Genomic DNA, 23,782 nt, shown 5'->3' on the forward strand with positions numbered 1-23,782 from the left:
TTAATTTTTTTTATTTTCTTTTCTGTCATCTTTATTTGTTTATGTATGTGTTTTCTTTTCCATAACAAAACAATTGTTCAGAAAATCATCAAATTTTTTTCAATTATTTATTCAAAATTTGTTTGATTTTTACAGCCCTGAGGCTATGCCCGCTTTCTGTCAGACTCATTCAAAATTGTTGTTATCATTTTTTCATATTTTCCTAATTTTTAAAATGAGTTAAATAGCGCAAAATATGAACGAAATGCTTGGATTTTCTCTCAAAAATATGATCCAAACTGTTCAATCTTTCAATTTTATGGCTAAACTGTTTAATAGCTTTAATGCGCGAGCCGCAATGTACGTGTCTTCCAATCATTGGTTTTGAAAATATTTTATTTTCTTATTTGAAAACAATAAATACATACACAAAGTTGGCAGAAGTCGGACACACTTAGAAAAAATTGTAATCAGCTGGTAGCTTTACCTTACCTTTTTATTGTACCATAGTTTATATATGTATAAATAAGAGTTGGTTTGGCAGTTCATTGTCCCAGTAGCTGTGTCGATTGTGTGAAAATATATGTAAAAATTTATATGTTGACTATTCAAAATATTGACCCTTTATTGGGATGGTACCGACGGTATGTGCCAATATTTTCCATTTCGCTTCTGAGCCAAATCGATACAAATATAGCGACTTCCTAGGTTTGGGCCATATCGATTACTTACCACCCCCCCTTTTTTATGAAACGAAAATGTAAATATTGAACTTGAGTGGGTGATGTATGAGAAAGAGTGGACTGATGTATTCGACTCTGACACTACATCCAATACTGATAAAATATTGAGATGTGCATAAAAAAGCTTATTTGCAGTATTATGCGGTTAATTGATAATCAAAATTTTTATATTTTGAGTTGACCTATATATTCCGTATTTCCATTAGATCTATGGTTAAAATAAATATTGAGAAAATCATTGACCTGTGTCACATGTTGTGAGAGTTATAATTATTCAAAATTTTGAGTCTTTGTGGAGGAGAATGAAACTATGACTTCTATATTCACACAAGATTTAATGTAGTTGGATTATTTTGTGTGAATTCAGAACAAACATGGAACAAATATTTTGAGTGTTATGGGACTTGTAACGATTTAAACTGTTTACCCTTGTTGGGGAGGTATCAAAAGGATTGTGTCGAAAAATCTCATGTCCACATCAGTTCTCGGGTTTAGCGAAGCATTGAGATATGATGTGTTTCGCACGGTATAAGCGTTTTCAGTATTCAAAATGTTGACCCTTTAAAGGGGAGGTACTTGCAGGAGTAGTCCGCTAAATACCATCCGATCTTATGTTGATTGAAATATTGTGATGTGCGAAATTTAAAGGTAATGGAAAATCCCCAGCCATGTGGCTACAAAAGGTATATGCCATTAGATACAGCCAAAAGTGTCCTACCGAAATTACGGTTTTCGACCCTAGGTCTCTTTTGACCAAATCGGTTTCAGGACATTTAGAGTCGATTGGGGGGTGTCCGTCCGTAGGTCTGTCCGACTGGCTTGTGCCCAAAATTTCTACAGTAAATCAATTAACATAGAAGACAGGAAAAGACTATCCAATGTTGTGCAAACTTTGAAAATATTAATGTTCGTATCAGTGCTAGGTGCGAAAATGTACAATATCGACCCACTCCATCAAGTATCTCCCCCGCAAAGTGTCAATATTTTGAATAATTATAACCCTTATAAAATGTGAAATAAGATCTCAATATTTTTACCAACACAAAATATATAATCCCAACATTTTGGTTAATAAAAGTTGTGGTGTGATGATGGGATACATCGGACCTCTTCTTCTGGTAATATGCGCATCTGATTCATTCCAAACTTCACACATTCCAATATTTCTACAAACTTAAGATATGTTGTGGAAATGGTAGATATCGGCCCTCTCCTCTCCCAAGAGCGAAATAAGCACCCGATTCTCTTTAAAATTCACACATCCCAATTTTTTTTACTAATGAAAGTTCTGGTGTGAAGATGGTGTACAAATGTTATAATTATTGTAAATTTTGACACCTGGTTTCCATGTTATGAGAGTTATACGTATGGAGCATTTTGAACATTTGTGGGATGGTACCACAAGGAGCAGACCGATATATCTTATCTCCTCACTTGATCTTGTGTTAGTGTAACTAGTAGCTTGTGCCTAGTTTGAAAAAAAACGGATGTTCATTTCGCGTTTTATGAGCGTCATAGCCTTTAAAAAATGTTGACCTGTTGTGGAGATGTGCAAAATTTGAAGAGAATGGGACTTTCAAAAGAGATATGATTATTCAAAAGTTTGACCTTTGTGAGGGAGGTACCAGTAGGTATGGATCGATGACTCTCATTCCCAAACTAGACATTGTGTTGTCAGAAATTTTTAAGATGTGCCAAGTTTGAAAATAATTGGATGTTCCTTTCGCCTCTTAGGAGCGTAATGGTTATTCAAAATGTGTTCACTTTGTTGTCCTAGCACTGATACGAACATTAGGTTTTGCAAAGTTTGAACAAAATTGGGTGATTTTTTCTTGTTCTATTAAGAAAATAATCTGAGAGGTACCAGAAGGACCTATATTGCTCATAGACCTATATTGCTCATCTCCGAACTCGATCTATTTTTGATAATAATATTACGAGTATCGCATCTCCCTTCGAGAGTTATCGTACGCACCCGCCACCCTGACAGACTCCTAGATCGGCTGCAAATGTTCTGAAACGGATTTGGTCGAAGGAGGTCTAGGGTCTAAACCATATATTATTGTGTTCCTCGAAATATACATTAAACACTAAAACTAGGGGCCATCAACGCAGTCGGGGTCAACAAGTATTTATATAGGTTTCTCTGATTTTTTTTAACAATCAAATGAAATTCCTGATGGCTTCCCTCCAGGGTCAATTTGAGTTTGTTTTATTGTTCTAGTGGACTGATGGCGATAAGAATCTTTCCTTCGTTTTTTTATTTCTTATTACTTACCATAAATATTTTAAGGCCTTGGCCGTTACACGAGGACACATGAACACCCAATGGGGATCAAGCAATCCTCGTGTTTTTCTTTGCTCGCGTTTCTGGACTTTCGCCATTATTTGCAGGGTTAACGTCTATCCCAAAAAGAACAGAGCTTAGAGTGATCGATCTTTGTTTGATAGGCATTGTTTATTCATTTAATTTTATTTTTTTGGTTGCAAGTACATTCATTTGTTGTTGTTGATGTTCATATATATGTTCATTATATGTTATTCAATACACATTTGCGAATTACGTTCAACGATTCTTCTTGTTGTGTAGTGGTGTGTGTGTGTGTGTGGGGTGATTGAGCGGTTAATGAATGTTGTTGTTGTTGTCGTATCGATTTGTTTCCATAGAGTGTTCAACATTGACTCTCAGGATGTGTACGCATGCAAAGGATTTTCGTTTTGAGTTTTTCAATTCTGCATGCAATTGGAATGGGCGCTAGAACTTTTCTGTACATTTGTATTTATATTTTAGATGTGTTCGTTTTATGTATCGGTCCTTAAACTACTTTGGTTGTGTGTTTGCATAGCCTGTTGAGTGTGTCAGGCAGCTCTGGGATATTTGTTTGGGCATTTCCTCTCCATGCCTGTGTGAATAGTAATATTCGATGACACTGTGTGTCAAATTAGTGAATGGGTTAATTTCTGTGTGATCTGGCGATGATTGAAAGTTATATTTATATAAAGTATATTTGGGCGATGTCGTACTTCCTGATTATTACGTTCCTTACCGAGGTGAGGGGAATACATTTAATACTGGAATTCAATGTTTCACTCTCTGTCGTAAATAAAAACTTTAGTTTCCCCATTCGTTAAAAATGTTTAATCATTGAAAGCAAATACATAGACACAGAGTTTTATACGTTTGTTTTAAAATGACCCAAAGTAGTCACAAGGGTTAAAAATGATAAAAAAAAGAATAAAAAGAACAATATGTAGATCCCTGGACATATAAACTAAGAGCTATACGAAAGCTTTTTAGACCAGCAACAGAAAAGAAAAGGGAAGGAAAGGGCAACAGACTGCTGCCATTGATTGGGGATCTGTAGTCGGATTCTCTAAATCATACTCTGAGTCACAGGCAAACGCGTTGTTTGAACTACACCATAATAAGGAATAACGACTTGTCACATTCACCAACAGCTGTGACATTTGTTTCCGGAAAATATTGCCACACATATGGGCCGAGCAGTAGCAGGTTTTCCTTCACGACTTTTACGGCCGCTGTTGGATATCAATACTATTTCGTGGGAACAACATCGCTACCACCATTCTTTTTAATCGCGATTTTCGTTATTATGTGTACATTTGATTAAGAATAGATTTATGCGGAATGCGAGCCGTGGGTCCTATAAATGTTTGCGTAATATGGGTAAGACGTCACATGTCTTAGGGGATAGGGACCATACTACGTAGAATTGTTTAAATTTTTTTAGTTCCTCTAGGGAGACAATTTATATTTGAGCAAGAAGGTGTTCTAGCGCACTCGGCCAATTTCTCTAAGTTTTTGTTCAACAATTAGGCCATCAAGGGCTATGTGTTATTCATTGAAATCTTTTAAAAATTAGCTTTAACAACTATTATGGTCAGCATATGAGTTAAAAATAGTTGAACAAATTAATAAAATTTAATGAAACAATCTGATATGACTTTGCTCAGCTCTGATTTAAAGGGTACCACCCAGACCCAAGTTCGCAATGGCGTAGCTGTTCCTTCGTCAAGTACCACATGGTAGGTTAGTATTCTGTAACTCTATTGCTCTTAGTGGGTGTACACATGAAGATTCGATGCACAGGTTGTGCGTATTGCTGTAGACGGCTATGATGGGACTGATAAATGGACATTTTCGGGTGTATGCCTATCTGCGGATATATTTTTGTGGAAGATAAATGAAAACACTATGTCGGTTTCCTTCGAGCGTTTTGGGGTCTCGGTGTGAATGATCTATGAAACGATGCTGTTCCAAGGTTTTGTTCATAAGAGTTGGGCGTTTTCAATTGAGTGGTGGTGTTTCTCACATCGATCGTTTTTCCTGCCTTTCCATGATTTTTAAAGACAAAAAACGACATTTACACTTATATCTTATAAATAAATATTTATTGTGTTGTATGAACTATTTTTATTTTAAATCTATATGTATATTTTTTTATTCTAAGAGCGCGCGTGTGTGTGTGTGTGTGCAGCATGTAGGTGAGAGTTAATTCGGTGCGTATTTGCTTGGCATGACAAGGGATGGAAGCGGTGAAGAGGCAGGAATGCGTCAGTGTGTGTGTGTGTGTGTGTGTGGTTTGCTTTATATTTTTGCATAAGCTGCATCCGGTGTTTGCCTAGATACTATTTTTCATTTCATCATATAACTTCAGGAGAAGCTCAGTGTTGTAAGACTTGCGGTCTGCAACGGCGGGACATAATGTGGAAATGCGGGGTGGAGGGGAAGGAAGTGTGCATGGGTGTGAGTGTGTGTGTCGTCTAATTCTAATCTTATTCGTAAAAAGTCTAAATCGTTTTTCAAGTTCAGCTTGCAAATGTCATTGGTTTACTTCATTATTTTTATTCTTTTGGATTTACTAAAAAGGCATTTAGAAGGGGAAATAGGACTTCACAAAAGCTAATTATCTCTAAGTGTTTGTTTTTTATTTTTCATTGTAAAATAAATTATTTATTAAAAGCATTGTTCGCATTGTTATTCAAATGGGCTTAAAGTTCGTTTATTATGTGTTGCATACTTCTTCTTTTGCACTCCTGGAGGAATGCGCGCGCATGCGTTTGGCGTGGAAGAAGCTAACAGTTGCCATATTCCTAGCTACGGAGATGGGCAAGGAGGGATGGGTACCTCTTTCCCCTGTTCTGTGCTAAATAAGTACTCCTCGTTCTCGTTCTCGTTAGTTTCTTTTCATTATATTTTTAGGTTGTGTTTTTTGTTACTTATTCTTCATGTGGTTTTTGTTATCGTTATGTATATTTACTTAGTTTTTGTTTTGAAAAATAAGGCCCGTGTATTTCATACATAAGTTTTCACTGGGAGTTACTAAGTATTCTATAGTTTGTAATACAAAGCGCTGGCTATATGTTACAAGCACGTAGTGAAGTGTGTGACACTGGGTGTTTTGTCGTTGTCGACTTGAAGCACTGTCTTTGGAACCAAATCCAGATGGACGCATTTCAGATATTTTTGTTCTCGGTTTGGAACGAAAGAAAATATTCCCATATTTCAATTGGTATGAATCGCCACAGAGATACATGGTCCGAACCACACTAAAGTAGGAGGGAATGTTCTGTGTTTCAAGCCATACAATATAATTTCCTTTAAGGAAATTATCATATTCAGTAAAAAAAGGAGCCAAGGACATTCAGTCCTATTTTTAACGCCACTTAAGGATATACCTTTCTTGCGCAGATTTTGTAATGATGGGCGCTCCAATTTTTTTTCTTCTTGCTTATTCAGACATACTCCAGACATTTCATTTTCATTTTAAATGGAATGGGTCTTATTGCCACACTCACTTTCAGCCATCAGTACTTTGGCAGCAATGGGAAATAACCGAAAAATTATAATTTACCGGAGGCGATTAAAAGCCTTTCGGTGTGACCTAATGCCTCCACAGTGTTTCAAAGCGGCTTTAAGTCAAACACTCAAAACCCCCATTTTCTGTTCGGAATTGTGCCCGATATGCTTTTGCTCGTGTTTTTCAATTTTGTTTTAGCTTACATGTAATTCGTTTACGATTAAAAATGGTGTGTACCCCAGAACCTATTTCAAACGGACTTGGGGCCCAATGCTGTTGTGGCTAACTACTTATGTATGTAATAGCAGTGGTGCTTCTTGCCACCACTTCTGTGATGCTGTTGTTGTTGTTGTTATTGTTGTGAGGCTAATTTGTTTGTTCTTTTGAAGACATTATCATACCGTTATAATAAGTGGTTGATATGGAACTAAAAACACGCAGCCACGACCATGTCCGCGTCGTAGTCCCACTGATCAGAAACAGAGTGCGATGGCACAGTTGGTTGAGTATGAGTTACCATCTGGTATGTTTCCCTCGGTGCGTTCAAGCCAGCTCACATGTATTTTCGTTCCAAGGGTCATCGATAATTTAGAAATAAGCATACAGAGGCTCTAAGTAGTGCGATTCCATAGATATGTGTGTTTGTCTGACTTTAGATCAAAATAGTCCAACGTTTTATTTTCATTACATTGTTCAAACGAACTACGAAGCAACACAAATCAATCAAATCAAACGTTGATCAAAACTTTCAAAATACAAAAATTCCGAGGCCCAAATCTGAAGGGCCGATGTAGCCAATCTTTGAACTCGACCTAGGTTTGAACTTAATGCAACCCATATATTATGGGGTTACATTTAGTTCGGAGCATTTCAAAAATATTTTGCTCTGCTGTTGTAGACAATTTAGACAAAAGTCACGAGGCCTACTGGAATATCGGTTTCGAGCGGATTTTCGATCCTCTGGCTTACTCGGAACGCCTGCACAGACACACGCATCAAGATGGTTCCGCGCAGAAGCATTTCTCCAAATGGCCATCGCATTGCCTTCATCAGTGGACTGTGGGGAAGCGATGTGAAGCGATGAGAATAAAAGGTAGCGTGTCTTCGTCATATCTTTCGGGGTGTGTGCGTGTGTGAGTGTGTGCATGTGGTTTGGTTTTCTTTATAGTGTTTTCTTTTTGTTTGTTAAACTTTCCTTTGTTTAGTTGTGGTTTTTCTCTCGTCTCAGTTAAATTGTCATTATGGTATAAAAATAGAAAAAGTGTATGAAAAAATTCGTCGAAAAAAGTTTTCCGTTTAGGTTTGGATAAAAATGTTGTTGCATCGTTAACAGGAGATTGGTTTGACTGGGAATAAAATCGAAGTGTTTTTTTAACTTGTTGCTGTTGTTGTTTTAATGTATAAAGTTTAATTACTTGTCTTATTCGCCCTACGTTTACTAAGTAGCAGATAAAAAGTGGGTGTGTCCTTTGCTTCGGGTTGCTTTTCGTTTTGGTGTGCTGCGTTGTACATACAAACATACATACATACATACATGCATACATGGGTATAAACAACATTTGCAGTTACATTAATTTCTACGTATAAGTGTAAATGGTATATCTGCCTCCGGGGGCGGAGGGTACATTAATACTATTGGTTGATTGTTTTTGTGACGTCATGTTGGCCGTTGTTGTTTTCGATTTCTGTTGCTTGGGCTAGACGCTTGAGCCTTTTGCCACTTAATGCGGCCGTATGCCTAACAGATGGGGGATCGTAGCATTCGAGGGATCCACCTGGGACTTATAGGCATTCCTTCGTGAAGTAGTGTGCGGGTCAGTCTCGGGGCGGGCTTCATTGGTAGCATCGATATCTTTAGAGGTTATCGTTGGTACTGAGCAGCGTACAGCGCTGCTGTGCCTGCTCTGCTCGGCCTGCAGGCTATCAGTCGTATGTTGGTCGGTTGGACTTTGGAAGAATGTCAAATGGAAGGCATCTCATTGTGTTTCGGTTCGACACTCGTTGTCAGCTTCCAATCGTATTGAAAGCAGTGTGAAATGTTGATGGGCGTTAAGATAGGTTGGCATTTCCAATGGTATGTTGGTGTAAATGTGGAAGTTCTACGTCCCTTCCTCAGTTCTTCTCTAGAGCGCGCGGATGCCTTTCGAATACACTGCGATGAAGTTTTGGCGGTTCGGAAAACTCCTGCACTGTCCTTGGATGGGGTAGGCGGGAGAAGATGTTTTCACTGCGTTTGACACTGATGTAGCAGCTTAGTGGCAGAGACGGTAGGAGGATATATTTGCGGTAAATAGGCGTAGCCACAGACGAGAGAGGGGAATTGAGTTGATTGATTTGATAGGCCAATGCCGCGATCTAATGAATGTTGAGTAGAAACGTTCTTGACCACGGAGTCGCTGAGCAATGTTGCGCTGGTGTAGCAGCCGCTGCGGTCGGCACTAGCAACCCCCATACCACGGAAATGTCCAGCACCATCAGTGCGGAAGCATTAGCGGACGAGCGGTGCTCGTAAGTTTCAGTCGCGACTGCGGCTTGTCCTCGAAGTCCTCGTCGTAGTTGTAAAATGGAGATATCTTGAGGCCGGTCTTTTCGGGTATGATCTTGAAGTGGGGCTGCTCGGTGCTGACGATCAGTGGTCGTTTCATGGAGTGCATGTACTGGGAGTGGGGTGCGCCAAGCGGTCGCCTTGTGCTGGGGACGTTCATTTTTTTGCAAGGCTCGGGCTTGGTCTCGTTGAAGTGGGAATTTTGAGCGGCGTATTTGTTTGGCTTGTAAATGGAGAATATGTTGTTGATCAGATTGAGGGCCGAGTGGCCACTTGCTGAGGCGTGCTGGCCAGAGGAGGTGGGCTGTTGGGTTTGGACTTCTTCAGGATAGAAATTGTTGTATTGATAGGTTGGCAGCGTTTCAGCAGCGGGGTACACTTTGTGGCCATAAGTAAATGGGCGGTGGAGGGGGGAGCCGGGTTGCTCAAAAAAATGAAATGTGTTCGAGGCACTGTTTGCGTCCGTGGGCAGTGAAGCAGATGCTGAGGGATGCTCAACTTGGGGGGGTGAAGGCATTCCCTCCAGGAGGGACTTCTTAATCAGCATGCGTTCTTGTTCGCGATCGTGTAAATCTATGGGTTGTCCATTGTTGTAACATCCAACGCTGACATTTTTTACTTTAAGATTGCTATGCATGTTGCGGCGTTGCATATCCAAATCTATCGGGCTGGGCGGCTTCTCCAGCTCTTCCCAATATTTTTCCAAGTCTATATTGAAGTCTTGCAGGTCCATTTCTGTGGTGTCCGAGCAGGAATCCTCGTCGTAGCGACTGGGTGGTTGTACTTCTAGCAGAGACTTGGTTCTCGCCGGACGTCTATAGGCGCAGGAGGACGAGCCATAGTTACGCCGAGGCGCACCTGATGACAAATAGCGCTCGTCCTCATCCAAAAACTTGTCTTGCATCAATAGACGGTCCCTTTCATCCCGTATAAAGTGGTCTAAATCTGTGTCAAAAGCCATGGCACGGCAATGCATGTGCTCCTCCTCTTCAGCCGCAGGATGGTGGCTGGGGCAGTGATATCGAGACCGTGGAACCGGAGGCGGCAGCTGCTGCTGCTGCAAAGATCTGGCTATAAGGTACTGCTGTTGGTGGTGGCAGCAATAGTCATCGGCGGCACAACAACAAATCACCGTAGGTGGCGGCGGCAAAGGCTGCTCACGATGTGATCCAGCGCCCGATAGCAGCGAGTAGCGAGAAGCCGTTGCCACACGATGATTACTTCGATCTTCCCACCAGTCAATATCATGCAGGTTTCTGTTGCTACCACTACTGACACCAGCACCATACAAGCCAGACATCGACGATGACGAAGGAGCTATCCTTCGCCAGGGTCTACGCGGAGCAGTGGCATAGCTTTCCGAATAGATGTCATCGAGCAAGCACTTGGCATTCGTGCAGTGTTCCCGGGCACAGCACACATGCAAATCTTGGGCTGAAGATAGAGCGGCCTCATCCAAGCTATTACTGCAATGGTAACCCATAGATTTGCGGAAAGCCTCGTGACGCTCCCGCCTGGACTTTCCCACGGCCGGTGGCACCTCGTAGTCCATAACGTCGAAGGGCGTGGTTTTCGACGAAGCACTAAACGAATAAGACTTGGGTACGTTCGACTTGTTCTTCAGTATCGACGTCATGGGGGCATGCGGAATTGAGGGTACGGGGGGCGGCGGTGAAGCACCGACTCCTTCGTCATAGCTGCGGTCGGGAAAGGAGCAGCTTTGGGATTTCGAGTAATTGAATTCCTTACAGCTGATCGAACGCTGCAGGCCATAGGCGGCCGAACCTTCTCCCTCACCCCTCCGTTCCTTCATGCCACCACTACCGGCGCCTACGCCACTCTCAAACACAGTCCCGACCAGTTCGTTCTCCATAAATAACTCATCGTTTTCACGTATGTTCCTTAGCTTTCCCATTCTCCCATATTTCAGACATTCCGGAATGTACCCGTCGTCCAAATCTTCGGAGCGATTAGAATAAATGTTGTCCGTGTACCAGTTTGGGTCAAGTTGCCGCGGTTTCGGTTTGGTCAGAAGCATTTTATCTCTTTTCGACTGGCGATAGCTCTCAAAGCAAATACTCTTCATGCGCTCCAATTTCTGCTCCCGAATTCGCTCCCAATTCTCCCAATTTTTGTCGTTTTTGCTGCGCCCGCTGCCATCCAAGCAAAACGTTAGCGTCTTGGTCATATCGTAGTCACCATTGTAGTCGACATTTGTGTTTTTGACTTCTCCCTTGTCCTTGTCCCTTATGCTCCTATAGGTGGTCTGAGTACCACCATTGCTGTCTGTGACAACGATGCGTATCCGACGACTGCCCTTGTCCCCCGCCTTGGATGACAATGACGACTTTTGGGGTTGTTTGTCGCGGTCGCCAGTCGGATCTTCGGGCTGTCACACTTCTTGTAGATATTTTATTGGGCAATAGCCCTGGCGATTGTCAGCAGAGCGTACCATGACCATTCCGTTCACTTCATCGCCCGCCTGGAGAAAAAACAGTGGGTAAAATTGTCAAAACGGCTATTCAGATAATTGTATTTTCCGGGACGGGAGATCTAAACGTACCTGTATTACAATTTGATCCCGCAGGAGTGTCATATTTTCTCCTCGTTCTCCATCCGAAACTTGCAAGTTGTGGGTGACTTGCAGTGGCTTTTCGTTTGCATTCAAACGCACACAGTACTTGGATGGGAAGTATCCAACACGTCCCAACACCTTGCCCTTCCACCAGTCGGGGTCAGAGGTGTCGATAACAGTAACCTGAAATTATATTACACCACATCGATGGGAATTAACTGTCAGAAATAGAATGACAAGCTGCTTACAGGTAAACAAGTAAAAGGGGTTTTAATGTATACCCTCCACTACTACACTTATCTAAGTAAAATGAAAGAATGAGAAGAGTCGACTATGTTAACTTATCCGTTCCGGTTTTAATTAAAACAAAAAATAGCCCAAATAGCGAAAGCCATATCATCATTTAATTTGGTTGGAAAAAATAATGAAAATCGGGATGTAACCCTCTATAGGGCTATACCAATTGGTCGAACTGTAGCGAATATGTTTTGCAGGGAGAGAATAGACCTGCCAAGAACCCTAAATGAAAAGTTGCAGTTGATTTGGTTAGAAATTGTGGCACAAATCTTCGAAATATCGAAAATCCGGAGGTACCATTTGGGCTATACCTATAGACCAATATAGTCAATTTTTAATACCAATCAGCCTGCAATGTGAACCCTTTCATGATTTCAACTGCCAAACGGACGGACATACAGACCTACCACGTAAAAACAACAAATACACCGGGACCGCACACATAAAATGAAACATTTATTTGTCATTGAATAAAACTGTTGTTATACCCTCCACCATACTATGGAGGGTACATAAACTTCGGTTCACATTTTCATATAGCCCCCCGGTACATTTAAATATTCCGTATACATTATAGACCGGACATTTTTAAAAATTCGCATTGGTCCACGCCTTCGTATAGCCCCTATATAAGGGTATCTCCCAATATTCGGTATTTTCATCGTATTAGAGACATTATTCTCCGGAATTGTTTAAACTTCGTATTTGAAGTTCGTAATGAGTGCTTCAACCTATGATGGAAAAATGTACACGCAGGTCCACGTCTTCGTAAACCCCAAAAATAACGGTGCCGGTATTTTGATGATATTAGCGACATTATTCAACTACAGCCTATGACAAAAAATTGCGTATGCAGGTCCTCGTCATCGTAACGGGTATCATTCAAACGGTATTTTTCGACAAACTTTTCATAACATTTTGCAGGTTCCTTCCAAATGGTGGAGGGTATTAAAAGTTCGACCCGGTCGAACTAAGCTGTTTCTTTACTTGTTTATATATATTTTTGACTTGCTAAATCGTGATGAGTCAGTGGAACTGTAATTGTGGATTGATCATCTATCGCCTTTTCAATAGGAACAAACTGAAGTGCATTAGGCGATGGGGTGGGAAGGTCTGCTTGGATGTTTTATCGTCTGTGTTGATTTAACCTTCTAAGTTTCAGAAATATATGCATAGTATGCAAAAATGCGGAATTAATAAAATCGACGTAGAAAGGATAGAGAATGAGCAAATCTGTTCTGTGTTACCCCACATCCACGTATACGTCAGTGGTATTTCCAAGAAAGGTATTTAAAATATTTAAATCCATAATGATTTGTGGGGACGGGTGACACTCAAGTTGTAGAGGGAGTCATAATTTTGTTTATGTCCATCTGGCATTTCAATCAGATTGGCTTCACGTATAAAGTCACATAACGGAGATATAGTTAAAATCGTGCGAACGTCTACATTTTCCAATGTATCCTCGTAATCTCGTGCAAACATATGCATCTGGAAACTTGTATTTGAAAAAAAAAAAAAAATAAACAAAAACACCCAAAACACCCTTAGTATGGCGGTTTAGTTATATGGGGGCTATATCACAACGTGGACTTCGAAATAAATACAACTTTCCAGAGAACGGCCCTTGTAAGCCGTCATCCACACCAAATACGAGTATGCCGCTTAACCAATGGCGAATCGCGTCGCATAGTGGTGAGTGTGTCATAGTGTCTATCCGGCTTTCCTTTTCACTGCAAATTTCAGATCATACAGCTCGATAGAGAAATAAACACACACATCGTAAACATATCATCGTCGCCTTAACAAGGCAAAACTAAAAAAAAAAAAAAAAAAAAAAACAAGTTAAAACGCAGTAAGTTCGGCCGGGCCGAGCTTTAAATACCCTCCACCATTTGAAATGAATTTTCAAAAAATAAAATCCTTAAAAAATTCTGTCAAAATGAGGCATTGTTTGTTATAAGCCATTACCATATTCAAATTCGAAACTTGAAATAAACCGTGAATAAAGTAGCTAAAATCATTAAAATATCGTATATAGGGAGGTACCGTTATATCGGAGCTGTGCGAAGACCTGGACCAGCATAGACAATTTTCTGTCACAGGCTGTAGCATCCATTACGAACTTCAAATACGACATGCCAAACAATGTCGGTGGGTATTGTCCCTAAAATCGTCAAAATAACGAATGTAGGGAGGTACTGATATATGCGGCCTATACCTCCTACCTGGACCAGCATAGAAAATTTTCTGTCATAGGCTGTAGTATCCATTACGAACTACAAATACCAAATTTGAAACAATTCCGGTTAATAATATCGCTAAAATCATCAAAATACCGAATATAGGGAGGTACCGTTACATGGTGGCTATATGAAAACGTTTTACATACTTAACCTGCCTACTGGAAAAAAAACATGTGTGCAAAATTTAAGCCTTCTGTCTCTATTCGTTCGAAAGATAGCGTGATTACAACACACAGACAGACAGACATCGCTAAATCGACCTAGAATTTTACGCTGATCAAGAATATATATACTTTGTTGGGTCTGACATGAGTATTTCGAGGAGTTACAAACGGAATGACAATGTTAATATACCCTCCATAGTATGGTGGAGGGTATAAAAAACAAATAAGCCAAGGCTACTGTCTTGCGGAGCCGACTATGTGATACCCTACAACACTTCAATTCAAATCCATTTTGGAACATTTCGCTTTTGAAATTATATCACGAAGCACTGCCCAGATATTACCAGGTACATTTGACCAGGTACATTTGCCCAATATTTACGCACTTCTTTGTTAGTTGTTGTTATCCATTTCACAGCTAAATATAATCCGATGGTCATCCAAAATGCTAGAATTCTTCGCTATCCTTCGCTAAGCCAGAAGTCTGTAAGTTATTTTCAGAGTTTCGGTAGAATGAAAATATTGCTTTTTTTCACACAAAGTAGTAGCCCATTCAACCCGCTGTCCTAAACTCTAACTTCATACGAAATTTCACGTCTTTTGGTTTCTATCTGTGACCTTTATAACGGCTGCAGGTCCATTTTTAGTTGTTGGTCTATTTCAACCCCTACATATATTGCGGACATCTTTGGAAACAATAGGCCTAGCCCTTCTGACCCTAACCATATCCTTGTGCAACTTTTCATGAGGATCGGACGATAATTGCAATCTGTATATAACGCATGTTGTAAGGTAAAAACCAGTAAGGAAAGCTCAAAAGTCGGGCGGGGCCGACTATATGATACCCTACACCACTATGCATATTTAGTAGAGCTCTCGTAAAAAGGTTTATACAGGGCATTTCAGAGCTCTATGAGATATTTGGTACAAAATCAAAATCTATCTAATTCTATCGTGCATTTTACGAACTATAGCTATCTCTGAACCGGGTTTCTCCAAATTTTACGTATTAGCTTCTAGACTGGTGATTTGGGCTGATATTGACCATTTAGTGCACATTTAACCCGAAATCGGATGAAGATATATATGAGAGCTATATCCAAATCTGAACCGATTTCGATAAAATTTAAAACAGCTATTCCTGTGCTCCATCTAATACCTGGTACCAAATATCACGGTTGTGGAGTGAATATTACGAATGTATGGGACTAAAACTCTAAATCGGATGAAACATATATATGGTTGCTATATCTATATCTGAACCGATTTTCACTAAATTTGATATACTTGCTTCTAGGCTGAATTTGGTCCGATGTACTAAAATCCAGTCCATTTGGACTTATATCGGCCATTTGGTGCACAATTAACCCGAAATCGGATGAAGATATATATGGGAGCTATATCCAAATCTGAACCGATTTCGATAAAATTACAAACAGCTATCTCTGGGCTGTATTTTATATCTGGTACCAAATATCATTCTTGTGGAGTGCATATTACGAATGTGAGAGGCTTAAACACCAAATCGGATGAAAGATATATATGGGAGCTATAGCTATATCTGAACCGATTTTCTCCAAATTTGATACACTTGCTTCTAGGCCGAACTCGGTTGGGTGTGCCAAAATGCAGGTAATTTGGACTGATAGTGGACATTTGGTGCACATTTAACGCGAAATCGGATGAAGATATATATGGGAGCTATAGCTGTTTCTGAACCGATTTTCTCCAAATTTGTTGTATTAGCTTTAAGGCTAATCTCGGTCACATGTGCCAAAATTCGGGCCATTTGGGCTGATATTGGCCATTTGGTGGTCAATTAACCCGAAATCGGATGAAGATATATATGGGAGCTATATCCAAATCTGAACCGATTTCGATAAAATTAAAAACAGCTATTTCTGGGCTGTATCTTATATCTGGTACCAAATATCATTCTTGTGGAGTGCATATTACGAATGTGAGAGGCTTAAACACCAAATCGGATGAAAGATATATATGGGAGCTATAGCTATATCTGAACCGATTTTCTCCAAATTTGATACACTTGCTTCTAGGCCGAACTCGGTTGGGTGTGCCAAAATGCAGGTAATTTGGACTGATAGTGGACATGATAGTGGACATTTGGTGCACATTTAACGCGAAATCGGATGAAGATATATATGGGAGCTATAGCTGTTTCTGAACCGATTTTCTCCAAATTTGTTGTATTAGCTTTAAGGCTAATCTCGGTCACATGTGCCAAAATTCGGGCCATTTGGGCTGATATTGGCCATTTGGTGGTCAATTAACCCGAAATCGGATGAAGATATATATGGGAGCTATATCCAAATCTGAACCGATTTCGATAAAATTTAAAACAGCTATTTCTGTGCTCCATCTAATACCTGGTACCAAATATCACGGTTGTGGAGTGCATAGTAGGAATGTGAGGGACTTAAAGATCAAATCGGATAAAAGATATATATGGGTGCTATAGCTATATCTGAACCGATTTTCTCCAAATTTGATATACTTGCTTCTAGACCGAACTCGGTTGGGTGTGCCAAAATTCAGGTAATTTGGACTGATAGTGGACATTTGGTGCACATTTAACCCGAAATCGGATGAAGATATATATGGGAGCTATATCTAAATTTGATCCGATTCTCACCAATTTCAATAGGGTTCGTCCTTGGGCCAAAAAAATATTGTTTAGAAAATTTCATCTCAATCGGATAAGAAATGCGACCTGCATTTTGTTCACAAGAATACATGGACAGATGGACGGACGGACGGACGGACGGACAGACGGACTGACATGCATAAATCGACTCAGAAAGTGATTCTATGAAGGTTCTCAAAAGTAACTATGGGTCTATCTCGTTTCCTTCTCCATGTTACAAACAAATGCACAAAGACATAATACCCTTACCACTATGTGGTGTAGGGTAAAAATATTACAAAATGTAGACTTCAAGTCAAATTAAATAAAATAATAACAAATTCACAAAATCCAAATTTACATAATTATTGGCATCTTTTTATGCGATGTTTTTTTTCGATTTTATTCTTTTATGCCAAGATGGCATTCTGAATTGACAAAATTTGTCAAAATCGGTTTAGCCATTCAGCATTCTAGCAAACATCACCTTCCTTTGTATACACACATTGTATATATCTCGCTATATATATCCGATATGCTTACTATCGGCATCTACATAATGGTCAGAATTGACCTTTTCGTCTATTTGTGATTTCGCCGCGATTACAAATAATAGCGGTTTAATGTAAAATTTGACTTTTATTTAAAACAAATGTTATGGTCTACTTCACCCACTAAATATTACCCGATGACCATCAAAATTGGGAGACATTTGTCCAGCCCTAAGCTCTTGCCCCATGCTAACTTCAGCAAATCAGGAAATTTCTCAGTTTTTGGTCCATTTCAAACCCTAAATATTATGCGATCTTCTCCAAATGCAATTTCGTGAAGATCGGGCCATAATTGCGACCTATAGAGTGATTAAAAATTTACATGGACAGACGGACGGACGAACATACATAGCTAGATCGACTCAGTTCGGCGAGATAGGAAGATCCATTTATACTTTCCTATGTGGGGAACCAATATTTCGAGGTGTTACATAATTTTTGGCCCTTATTAAACTAATAATACCCCCAACACATAGTGCTGGCAACACACCAATTCAAATTCACACTAATTCCAAAAAAGGTCGCATTGGAGGTGAATCCCGACATTATTGTAGCGTAAAAATGTTTTGTGTGGAATTCATCGACGAAGATGAAATGGTTCAAGAAATATTTTACAAATTTTATATTTCAATGTTCTTTAGTGCTATTGTTTTTTTTTTTTTTTTTTAAGCGAGATAAGGCCTCGACTGGCTTTAAGGTGCCACCATTTGTTGTGTATTTATGCAAATTGAATTGAATATGTCTTTTTCCTTTGGTTCTAATTTCAATTAAACAAACTTTAGTCCAATCGAATTTCTCATTTTTCAAGTATTTCAAAGTATGCAAATATGCAGAAATCCGGTGTCGACTCATCATTACAATTTCGCAAAATGATAAACTAAAGGTTAACACTAAGTGTTTACACTGTGTGTTGTGGGATGGTTTGGTTTATTTCGGGGCGCTGAATTACTGGACAGAAATGCACTTTATACGTACCTTATAGCCAGCCTTTAAGTCCAGTTCGTCGGCATGACGAGCCTTAAAGTTATACAAGATCACATACAAGTTGGTGGGCAGCAGCCGGTGCGATTTCTGGTAAAATAGAAAAAGAGAAAACTGATGAAGCTGTTGGGGTTACGTTGTGTGCGGGACAATTCGGTGTTCAGAGACCGATTGTTGGCGCTTGAAATTTTGGAGGGCATTTTAAATGGGGAATACCTGAACATGTCTTACGGGAGAGGGGCATGGCGAAGTGCTGGCCGACGATTGCGACTTTTCCATTTCGTCGGGTAGATCGACACTGCCTCCACGCATTCCACGGCTGGCATACAACATCTTACGTCCCTGGTGCGAAGGACTCGAGGGAGCTATAAATGTGGACAGTAATAATGTTAGGAAAAGCATTTGCATAAGGGGGTGGATTCCAATTAAGATATCGAAAGGGCAAACAAATTGAGTGGGAGGATGTATGTGCTCGCTGAAGGATAAACAGAAACCTCAGTGCGGGTAGTGCTAAGAATTGTTGGCAGTTACTTGGAAGGAAGACTGAAATAACAAAATAAACTTTAACGTATTCTTACATAGGAAAAATAAAGCATGCTTTCCATATAGCTGTTGGTTCTATGGCGGTTGGAACAACTCAATGAGCAGAAATAAGAAAAAAGGGTGTGTCGAATTTACGATACGACCAGTGAAATATCTTTGTCCTCGTTTAACTATTGGTCTTAAAAGCAAAATGCGTCAGTCTTATAGCGACGTCGTTAAGTGTCTGATACTTAATTCATCTACTCATCTGGAGGTCAGCAATGGCATTGAGGTTCAAAAAGTTTTACAAATCCACCTGAAAACCAATGCCGCTGGTCGGGTTCGGCAACGAATTGTGCCTCGAAGACATCGCATAACGCTGCCACCCAGGCCATGTTATATCAGGAGACTGTCCTGGCATTTGAACCTCTAAAACTAGTCCCATATCTAGAGATGTGCCAATCTGGTTCGATCGATTCATTTCCATGGACTTCGGTATGTTTGTATGACCACTCTGCGTATGAGTGATGTGAAATAAATGAAATCACTCATACGTTCAGGTACCGAACTGTGAACTAGATTGACACAACTCTAGACACAGCGATATTTTGCGAGTCCAATTAGTTCGGGCACAGGTGGGCAGACATATTCCCTCCCTCTGTATCGATTTCTGTGCAATATGTACGTCAGCATTTACACTAGTCGTCCGATTTATTGGTGTTTTTGGTGAACCCAGTAGTGTTAGGTATCCCAGTTTAGTCTCCTCTGTCGTTGTCGTTTTTCGTGGGGTTTTGGCCAATCAATTATTAAACTGACGTCTACGATGATTGAGCACTGTAGTTGTAACAAATTAAAATATTATGACATGGTAACAACAACAGCAGCAACAACAAAAATAGCTGTTATAAATTAAGCATGGTCTTTCGTGATTGTAAGTATGTATTCATGTATATGTACATCTATAGGTAGCCAAAAATACAAAATATGCCACTATGGCCATGGTTATGAAGCACACCTGGTGCACAAACAACAACAACAACACTACTAGGACTATGGTTACTGTTATTTAGCAAGGATGCCCAACATTCCAACGTCACATTTCGTCTACGCCGTTGTTTTATATACAGGAATGGAATTTTATACAGGAATGTCGGAATGGCAGATGAAGTGTGCTTAGTCGGGGTAGGGTGTGTGTGTGTGTATATGTGTGTGTGCCACTGATGTTCCTTGTCTTCGGGGCAAATAGGAAGGACAGCCGAGAGATGCGACAGACTGTCCCACCTTGCGTGCCCACATAGTCACCAGATACCGTCAGCTTTCATTGAGGCTGTATAGGGGTTGTTCGCGGTGCTTGCTTGGGGATGGGAATATTGCAACAGCTCTGCGGTAGGACGTCCGTAGATGGTGGTTAGATAGGTGGTAGGTAGGTGGTAGATAGGTGATTGTGGAAGTTGGTGGTGTCAAAATATAGACAGGCATAGGTTATAGTATTTGGCTAGAAACGAGAACTACTTACAATGCAAACGACTATTGTTTGATGGCGGTGTACTGTGCTCTAAGTGACCACCGGAACCTCCATGATAGTAGCTGCTGGCGGCTCCCGTCGCTGGACCGGGTACCGGTGGTTGTCTACGTCTAATTTGTCCATGTAATTCCGATGATTCGGGCGAGTCCAAGCTCAGTGATTTCATGCGTAAGTTCAACTTTTGTCTTCTTGGCGAATGGGGAGCTTTTGTGGGACACCCAATTTCACAGAAATGTACAATGCCACGTCAGTATCCACCGAATGCCCGATAGTTACGTGTGATTTTGGTTTGGGTCAGTGTTGTTAATGGTGATGATGATTGTTGTGGTTTTATTTGCATGTATTGAGGGATGATCGCCATTTCAAGTTTTTTTTTTGTTTTTGTTTTGTCGATTTAGTTTTAATACCAAAATTAACAACGCCAATGAAAAAGAAACGCCAAATGTTAAATGTTAATATCGAGGCAGTATTCAAATTGGACATACAAACATATCTACAAGGAAGACGGTCTGTGTAAAAATCATATATGTGCATTCAATATATCTCATCTCATTTAGCATTCAAGGAACTCAAACCAAAAAAAAAAACAAAAACAAATGATGAACAACAAGGACATAGACAGCTACGTAGGGATATGGTTAGTTGAAAACAACAACAACAGATGCGGCGATCGTAGAAGCAGCCATTTCAAATTTGTTATTTAGTTAACGAATGTTGACATTACACTGTGTATCTGTCGTGCGTGTGTTGTTGCTGTTTTCAGTGCATTTGTTTGTTTGTGTGTGTGTGGGTGTGTGCGTATGAGTATTGTTGCTATATTCAAGGACTCTGTGCAGTGAGAGGGGGGGGGTGTTCTTCATCATGCTTATTAAGTTACACGTACACGTACATAGATAGCTACACACAAAATACAAACATGTAATGTGAACAATGAATTAATCAAATAAAGAGAATAATGTTCAGATTCATGATCATTTTTTGTTTTCACAATGCATTTGTTAATGATGATCGACAAAATCGATCAAGGACATTGAATTGAAATAGTTATGTGCAAATGACACATTTAAGGCATAGCTTAAAGTTAGACAAGTATCGCTTAGCAAAATTGAAAGTGGAACTACTAGACTTCGGTTCTTCAGTAGTCTTTAACGAACATCGATATTTAAGAATGGTTTTTACATGATTGTTGTTATTAGAAAACTTATTACAATCACTTTTTGATGGATTCTTCCAGCAATAAAATAAACAAAATGCAAGTGCTCTTATTATGTGCCTTCCATATGGTGAAGGCAGAACCCAGGTTTGCAAAATACCAATAGATCTCTATTGTTTATATTAATATAAGGGAAAGAACAATTGTCGCGATCAAAACTACTCGAAACAAATCTACAAATTTGTGCAAAGCATATCATACCGACTATGATCGTTATTGGAAGGACATTACGGCTTAAGAGCGGTTTGAATTCGAAACCGGATGCAACGAACATATGGAGACATTTTTTCATATATCATTGCTATAGACTGAATATTATTTATAAGTGGACTCAGAAAGTGATTCTATGAAGAACATCAAAAAAGTTACGGGTCTGTGGCATAAACAAGGGCATAATGGCCTGTTGCCACCAGTTATCCAAACCCAGTTATCCAAACCCAAACCAAAGGTTGATAATTCCTATTCGTTGCCTGGCGCTTGCACTTGGAGCCTGTTTTGTAACAATATTTTTTCATTTAGTTCGCATTTTTTTTTTTTTGCCAGTGACAGCCACGGGGAACCCTTATATTTTTGGCAAAATACCTATCGTTTTAAAACAATTTGAATTTTTATTACAGAGCCATGCCAACATTGTATGCATTTGAAATGTACATACGAATTATTTTAGGACATCAAATTTTTATTGGCGCGTCTTACAGAGCCAAATCCTTCAAATGGTTTCTTGAAGTTTTGAGCTGAAAACTCAAAAAAAAAAAAAATCAAATCAATAATGGATACGGAAGGTGAGATGGTACGGTCAGCTGCTCTCTCTTCTCTTGCTGCCAAAACTGACCTTTTTTACAAATATTTATTTAAACAATTTGTGTTATTGCGGAAATACGGGTGTCAAACGTTTTAAATTAAAATTTGGTAAAGCAAATTGCGTATTCTCCTTTCTTTAATGCATTCCTTCCGAAATAGCTTGTGACAGAAAGAGAGGATCAATATCTGAATTCGACTCCGGGACGACCATATAAATAGACCTTGTGGAATATGAACGGCTTGAGTGAAAGTTTGTTTTTACAGAAACAGGATGTTAATACACACAAATAAAATAGGTTGCACTTTGAAGACAGAGGTTATAAAAACCCATTATTGATTTCACCTACGTGTCCCGAAATGAGTTCCGGTTAGTACACTGTTAAGATTTAAATATGCCATTTAACAGGTTTTCTGAAGGGTATAGAAATAAACGATAGATCAACTATGGATGGTTTGTCGTGCAGGATATATTCCCTATATTCCCTTCCAATTGTGAGATCCGTCTTTTGCTTTGTATACATACCGAAAACCTTATATGTCAACTTAGAGGTCATTCAAATGAGAGACCTGTGAGATTTGCAGAATGGCAACTGTCAGGCGATTCCATTACACACTGTGAATAATGTAAACGATTAAGATCTCTCTTAAACACGGCAACCTCTTTCATGATTGCAACAGACCCTACCATTTTACTCTGATCAAGGCTCCCCAAAGAATGGTTTGTGGTCTAACAACCTGAGTGCTATAATATATTTATGAATGGAACAAATGGAGACACTTGACCAGTGGCTGGGTGACCAGGGAGTTGCAACAACAGGCGGGCGAAGTCGAACAAACGCATTTGGCTGAAATACAAGTTTGAAGCCCTTTTTACAGTTTTTTTTATTTATTTTCAATCTCTCTACAACAATTATAAAGAATATCAAACATAGAGTAAAGTAAAACTAGGCTATCTTTAAAGATAAATAAAAGTAAAGCAAAACAAAACAATTTGAAAACAGCTTCGTAGTCAGTACGGCCTCCTTCGAGAGTAGGAAAGTAAACGGGGGAGTAGTGATTGCTTGCTTCTAAAGTACATATATGTATATATGTATGTTTTTTTTTGAGAATACTAGTGAGGCTTAACACGGGAGGTTTGGTGGGAGGAGGTTTCATTTTTATTTTGCTGGGGACC

General features: G+C 39.7%; 1 protein-coding gene across 1 annotated transcript in view; it reads right to left on the minus strand.

Annotated features, from left to right (window-relative positions):
- Positions 1-3,146: 3,146 nt before the first annotated feature.
- LOC131806642 (uncharacterized) overlaps positions 3,147-23,782 on the minus strand; it is a 34,120-nt gene continuing 13,484 nt past the window's right edge. Inside the window, 5 exon segments of the mRNA XM_059131142.1 lie at positions 3,147-11,571; positions 11,653-11,847; positions 18,542-18,637; positions 18,779-18,912; positions 20,586-20,798. Coding sequence (XP_058987125.1) covers positions 9,019-11,571; positions 11,653-11,847; positions 18,542-18,637; positions 18,779-18,912; positions 20,586-20,798 — 3,191 coding nt within the window. The 3' untranslated portion in view covers positions 3,147-9,018.

Source organism: Musca domestica, unplaced genomic scaffold, assembly GCF_030504385.1.
Source record: "Musca domestica strain aabys unplaced genomic scaffold, Musca_domestica.polishedcontigs.V.1.1 8, whole genome shotgun sequence".
Classification (NCBI taxonomy): Eukaryota; Metazoa; Arthropoda; class Insecta; order Diptera; family Muscidae; genus Musca; species Musca domestica.